The sequence below is a fragment of the Anser anser genome, assembly GCF_964211835.1.
Source record: "Anser anser genome assembly, chromosome: 6".
Taxonomy (NCBI): Eukaryota; Metazoa; Chordata; class Aves; order Anseriformes; family Anatidae; genus Anser; species Anser anser.
The window spans coordinates 30,912,023-30,917,756 of record NC_139726.1 but is presented as its reverse complement, the minus strand read 5'-3'; the positions used below and the strand labels follow the sequence as shown (position 1 = coordinate 30,917,756).

The following is a 5,734-nucleotide window of genomic DNA, read 5'->3' as shown; positions in this document are numbered from 1 at the left end:
CTGCAAACCAGAAACAATACGAGCAAGAATAGATACAGGAAAGCAAAGCATACGAGGTGTGTCCAGAAGAAAGTTAAATATCAGGCATGAAACCTACGTACCGGTGCAAAAGGCCCAGGCAAAACACGGTGCAGACACCCGAAGCACTGATCCCTAGAAGCTGGCTTCACAACATCTGCAACATTCCTCCATGGAGCAAATTCTGCCCTGGCCCCACTGCGCCGCTCAGACTAGTCCTGTGTCACACCACTCAAAATCAATGTTTTAAGAGTGTGCTTAAATAGTATCAATAGCAATTACAGGGGAAAATCCTGATTCTCATCCCCAGACCCAGTTAATTGTTGCAACATTGATTTACTCTAATTTGACTTCTCACTCCAAATTAAACCCACATTACTGAAGGAGGGATTGCAGGCAAGCTCTCCCCACTCCCTCCCTCCCTTCCAAGACAATAAATTTAATATTGAATACACTTGAAAAAATGGCAGTTGTTGCAGGATCCATACTGAAAGATCTTTTTCCTTTTTTTTCCTTTTTTTTTTTCTTCCTGTGAGTAATTAAAAGATGCTTTTCTTGACTAATGATCCCCCTGTTTAGAAATGGGAAGTCGATACTCCTTCACCAGCAGTCAGCTTCAATTTGTCACAAGGCTCCCGAAGTTTGAGCGGCGGTTCTCAGGGCTGCTGGTAATTGCTGGAACCAATTACCAGCCTTCTAAAGCTGACCTAATCAGGGGCCCACGGACAACACTCCGAGGCCAGCTGGTCCCCTTTTTCTTCTATACTCACATATTCTCCTGTGCTTGGTTTTTCTGCTGCTTCGCCAACTTTTCTTACTCACCAGGAGCTCATGCTAATTCCTCTTCCCTTGCCGTAACCATGCGAACACCCTCAATCTGAACTTTGGCTCACGCTACTGCTTCGCATTATGCTGTTTCCTTGGGGGATCCTATTGCACCTGTGCTCCCATTATCTGCACTGGTTTCCAGTGTAATGCAATCCAAGGTGTTGCTTTTGATCCAGAGGCGCTAAATGACCTAGAGATCTGATTATTTTATAAACCATCTCTCAGACTCTACGAGATCTGGCACAAGTTAACATTAAAGAGCGTACCTGGACAATATCCTTGATGAAAGTAGCAGGAGCAAGAACTTCTGCTACAAAGCTTTCAGGCTCTGAGTTCCTAAACTCCAATCTGAGAGCCTTTCTGACCTTCAGAATATGCTTTCAGGTTTGCCTTTCCCATGACTTTCTCAGAGAAAGAGTTTTAAGTGAATTTGAGTGCACTAGGAAAGGCCAGCAGTATGATATGTTCGATGCGGTTTGATTATTGGTTTAATTTATTTTTGAGGGTACAAAATAAAAAATGTAATAAAAAAATGTATGCCAAGGCTGGCATAGCTCAATTTTTATAACTATTGGTGACATTTTCCTGGGTAAGACTCCTTATTTATGCTGTGGCCTACAGTCAGCCGTTTGGCAGTCCTGCCTGCAAAACATCAACCCCTCCTTCACCCTTCCCTCTGCTCAACAGAAATACACTGCAATGATTCAGTGCCAACTTCTCACAAGCTGAAGGGACTGCTTTTGAAGCCATGCATATGTCAAGGTTTTCAGATTCCTCTTAGTCCAGCATGTGAACGCTCCTTGAGCTTCCCAGTCCAACAGACTGAGTACTTGTGGAGCAGTCAATAGTCCTTCTCTGCCCTTGAAAGCCTGGGGGTTTCCATTGATGGCTTCATCTCCAATAGAAAGACACAACATGAAAAGGTGAAACCCTCAGTTACCTGATTCCCACTACAAATGTCTATTAACAGAGGGTCCATCATCATGCTGACGACTTTTGGCTTTGTTATCGTGTATCAGTTGTCATCATCAACTTATTACACAGAAGCACGTGAAAACTGTATTTGTCTAAGGTCTTTTACTGAGGCTTTGTGCTAAGGCCTTTGAATCAGTTGGGGGAATGGTTAAGGAATCTGTTCTTGCATTTCCAACACGTTTGTAGGCATGAACTGGAAGTCTGAGCAAGTTTGTGGAAAACTATGGAGGGTAGATTAATGAGTATATGTAGTGGAACTGAGAAGAGGAGCAACTATACAGGACATGTAATAAGTGGGGCTGCAGAAGGGAACAGAGATAGGAACAAGTTTAGTAGAAACTTGGAAGAAAACATGGAATTTCTTCTCTCTCTAGTCTAATGGGGCTTTGGTGAGAAGTCATTAAAGCAGAAGCACATTGAGTTACTGCCTCCTCACACAGCAGCTCTCAAACTCTGCGTGACTCCACTGCTCACGAACATGCCCCCCAACAGCTCTCTTCCCCATCAGGAGAAGTCGTGCTGAATGATTCTTTCTTTCCTGATCTCCAAATATCCTTGGGCGCCCTTCCATCCCTCCTCCACCAGAACTGCAGATCTGAGTTCCCCAGTTGTATTTCTGCTTGCTTACTTCCACGCACACAGGATCCCAGACTGGCTGAGGTGGGGAGGGACCCCCGGGCCCACCCACCCCAGCCCCGCTCCAGCAGGGACACCCCGAGCAGGGTGCCCAGCCCCACGTCCCGGCGCCTCCTGAAGCTCCCCAAGGAGGAGACCCCACAGGCTCTGGGCAGCCTGTGCCAGGGCTGCGGCACCCGCCCAGCACAGAAGTGCTGCCTGGTGCTCAGAGGGAGCCTCCTGGGCTCCGGGCTGTGCCCAGGGCCTCTCGGCCAGGCCCTCGGCCTGCTGGCCGCACTGTGCCTAACGCAGCCCCGGTGCCGCCAGCCCTCTCGGTGACCAGGGCACGCTGCTGGCCCCTGCTCAGCGCGGTGCCCGCCAGGACCCCAGGGCCCTTCCTGCAGAGCTGCTTCCCAGCTGGGTGCCCCGGCGCGTCCCGGGGCCTGGGGCTGCTCCTCCCCGGGGGCAGGACTCTGCACCTCTCCTGCCTGGGCTCCCCCAGGCTCCTGCCGGCCCATCTCTGCGGCCTGTCCCTGTCCCTCTGGGTGGCCGCACGGCCCTCTGCTCGCTCCTCCCGGCTGGGGGCCCTCTGCCACATCGGCCACATCAGTAATGAAGATGTGAAACAGGACTTCATCCAGTAGTGACCCCTGAGGTACTTCCTTGCCTTCTCCTCCACTTTTTTTTGTTTAACCCCACTTAAACAAAACCCCACAGGTCTATTATAGCTGCTTCTGATAGGATTCCTCATGCAAAACTCAGAACAGCAGAGAGAAAACTAAATACACAACTTATATCTAGAGATGCTCGGATTTATTTCTTGCCATATCTTGGACAGAAGGATCATGAGGCTAATGGAGACCAAAGTAAAGCACAAAAGGAAGCAGACACTTTGAAAAGGCAGAATGTTCATATATTCATGTGAAAAATACCACTTAAATCCTGTTCCAAACAGCAGAAAAAAATGGGAGTAGCAAAGCAAGATTACAATTGCTTTGTGGTCAAAAATTCAAATCTTACTTCTTTTTTTTTCTACCAGCTTTTCTATCAAACTTGATCTCATAACTGGAAATGCATATTTATAAAATTAATCTTTATTCCTTTTGTCCCAAAATGCTATAGCCCAAGAAAGAAAATAAAAAGATGTCACTGACAAACAGCCAACCACAAACATACTGTACAGAAACAAAGATAATTAAAATAAACTGAGCATGAGACAGAAAAAAGTTGACTTTATATATGTAAGCCTCACTTCCAAACACACACACACAAAAAAACAAGTTTTTTAATGCAAATGGATGGCTCTCTTTTCATCTTCATCACATGTATTTTAGATTTATCATGACAACATCCTAAATTTATTACATGAATTCTAAAATCATGTTTAAAAAAACATCCGATTGAGTGTATGCCTTTTCTTTTTAAATATTTACAGTTGAAGTGTCTTTCTGTTCACCTCAACAGTAAGGAGCAACATATATTTGTTAGATGCAACAATACAAGATTTCTGGATTACGCACAAAGTAATACTAATGACTGAAAGACAACAAGAAGTTGATTTCAACCTAACTGATGAAATCATTATATTAGCTGTATAATAATATACACATACACAGCAGACATACAGTTTATGTATTAACAAAATCTCTGTGCTAGTCTCCCTGAACACATTTATATGCATAGGAATTCACCCAAGTAGCCTGGTTAATGTACTTTGCTTCATTCTCGAAGATGAACCAAAGGTGGCACCACAAATTCATTTTTCAGTGCTAACGAAATAATGCAATAAGAAACAGTTGACTTTCTTACAGACAACAGTACAAACCTACTCTTGTACTGTAGGAGGTGTCCCTGGTATATACTCCCACGTTATAATTTCACTTGATCTGATATTGGAAAAAGCAGAATCCAGAAATATACATAAACAAAACGAGACCACAATTACCTCTGTTTGATTTCTCTTACATGCACGAGGCTAACACTGAGAGCTAAACCTTTATCATTCCATTTGCTACCTGGGGACTGAACAGTGCTCAGATGCAGGTTTCCCCCCCGGGGCTCACACTAAGACAATTATAACACACTTCCGAAGATAACTTAAAGGACTGGCCCAGCCGGGCAAGATGGTCCAGAAGGTCTTCCACCTGTGTGAACCCCACTGTGCTGAAACCCAGTCTTCCAGAGGTCACTTTGTTTCCCCCAAGACAACATGTTAGTTAGAACTATTAACACCTACCTCCACTAAAATCAGGTAAGTATTTTTAAAAAATCTTCCTCCTTTGACAGCGATCAGACAACTTAAGCATAAAAAACCTTCAGTTTTCAGTAGGACAATGTATCACAGAAAAGATTTTCACTGTGCTGAGCTATGACTGGTAGGTAAAATACTGTTCTCATAGGAAACACACACTCCCCCACCAACTTATGCCGTCATATATATCTCACATAAAGAAAGCAAGCAAGTCCATACTGAGCAGGACTCTCAGGACAGCTGCGATGCAAACCCAAAGACCTGACAGCCAGGGACAAATTACACAGCAGTGTCCTGGGTGAGCTTGGTCTACTGAAGGCAGATTATTAATCATAAACTGATAGTCCAAGAGCCAGGAACTTTGTGGCTTAATGAAACAAAGAAAGTTATTACAATATAATTTAGATTGAGGTATAACCATGTAGGAGGTTTCAATCTCCCACTGTTTTGTCGGTCAGTCAGTTGAACAAAAAATCATAGAGCTGCTGAGGAAACCTCCACAAGCATGAAAATGTAACAGGGTCACTCTGCTTTTGACACACACCTCATTTGACATATGTTCTTCCTGGGCATGCAGTGAAGATATATACCTTCTGATTTTTACAAGGGGTGCTTGAAGGTAGAATTTTAAAAGACTATGTTGTAAAATGTTGTAATGCCCTACCACCTCTGACTGAAATGCCAAAATGAGGAATTATGTGCTCAGCCTTATAGTTTACAGTCTTTGCCATGTGCAGTAAGTATCACATGCTACCTGGCAGTGCATGCCACTGTCAGATGGAGTGAGAAAGCATACCTTGTGGAGTCTGATGAAGGTTTCATATGGCCTTGGCTGTTCTCCTCCCAGACGCTGTTTGCCAACTCATTCCCAATAGAAGACATCACCTTGATGAGCTCTATAGGCCAGTCATCCAGGTCAAGAGAGCGGACCCGGGAGAGGTGTGTGCCAAGGTTTCGGTGTATACCTGAGCATTCAATGCATATGAGGGCTCCCAGATTCAAGCTGGCCCAGTCAGGGTCTAAACGAAAAGGGAGAAAAGCCATTAG

The 5,734-nt window shown here is 44.7% G+C and overlaps 1 protein-coding gene and 1 long non-coding RNA gene across 11 annotated transcripts in view; both read right to left on the bottom strand.

Annotated features, from left to right (window-relative positions):
• The window catches only part of LOC310901606, a 34,958-nt gene extending 29,482 nt beyond the window's left edge, over nucleotides 1-5,476 (bottom strand). The window contains exon 1 of the long non-coding RNA XR_014585932.1: nucleotides 102-5,476. This is a non-coding gene — a long non-coding RNA (uncharacterized lncRNA). The remainder of the gene's footprint in view (nucleotides 1-101) is intronic.
• AGAP1 (ArfGAP with GTPase domain, ankyrin repeat and PH domain 1) overlaps nucleotides 1-5,734 on the bottom strand; it is a 375,831-nt gene that overhangs the window by 40,027 nt on the left and 330,070 nt on the right. For all 10 annotated transcript variants that reach the window (XM_083841487.1, XM_083841488.1, XM_083841479.1 and 7 more), the window contains one exon: nucleotides 5,484-5,706. In XM_083841487.1, the coding sequence (XP_083697613.1) occupies nucleotides 5,484-5,706 (223 nt within the window). The remainder of the gene's footprint in view (nucleotides 1-5,483; nucleotides 5,707-5,734) is intronic.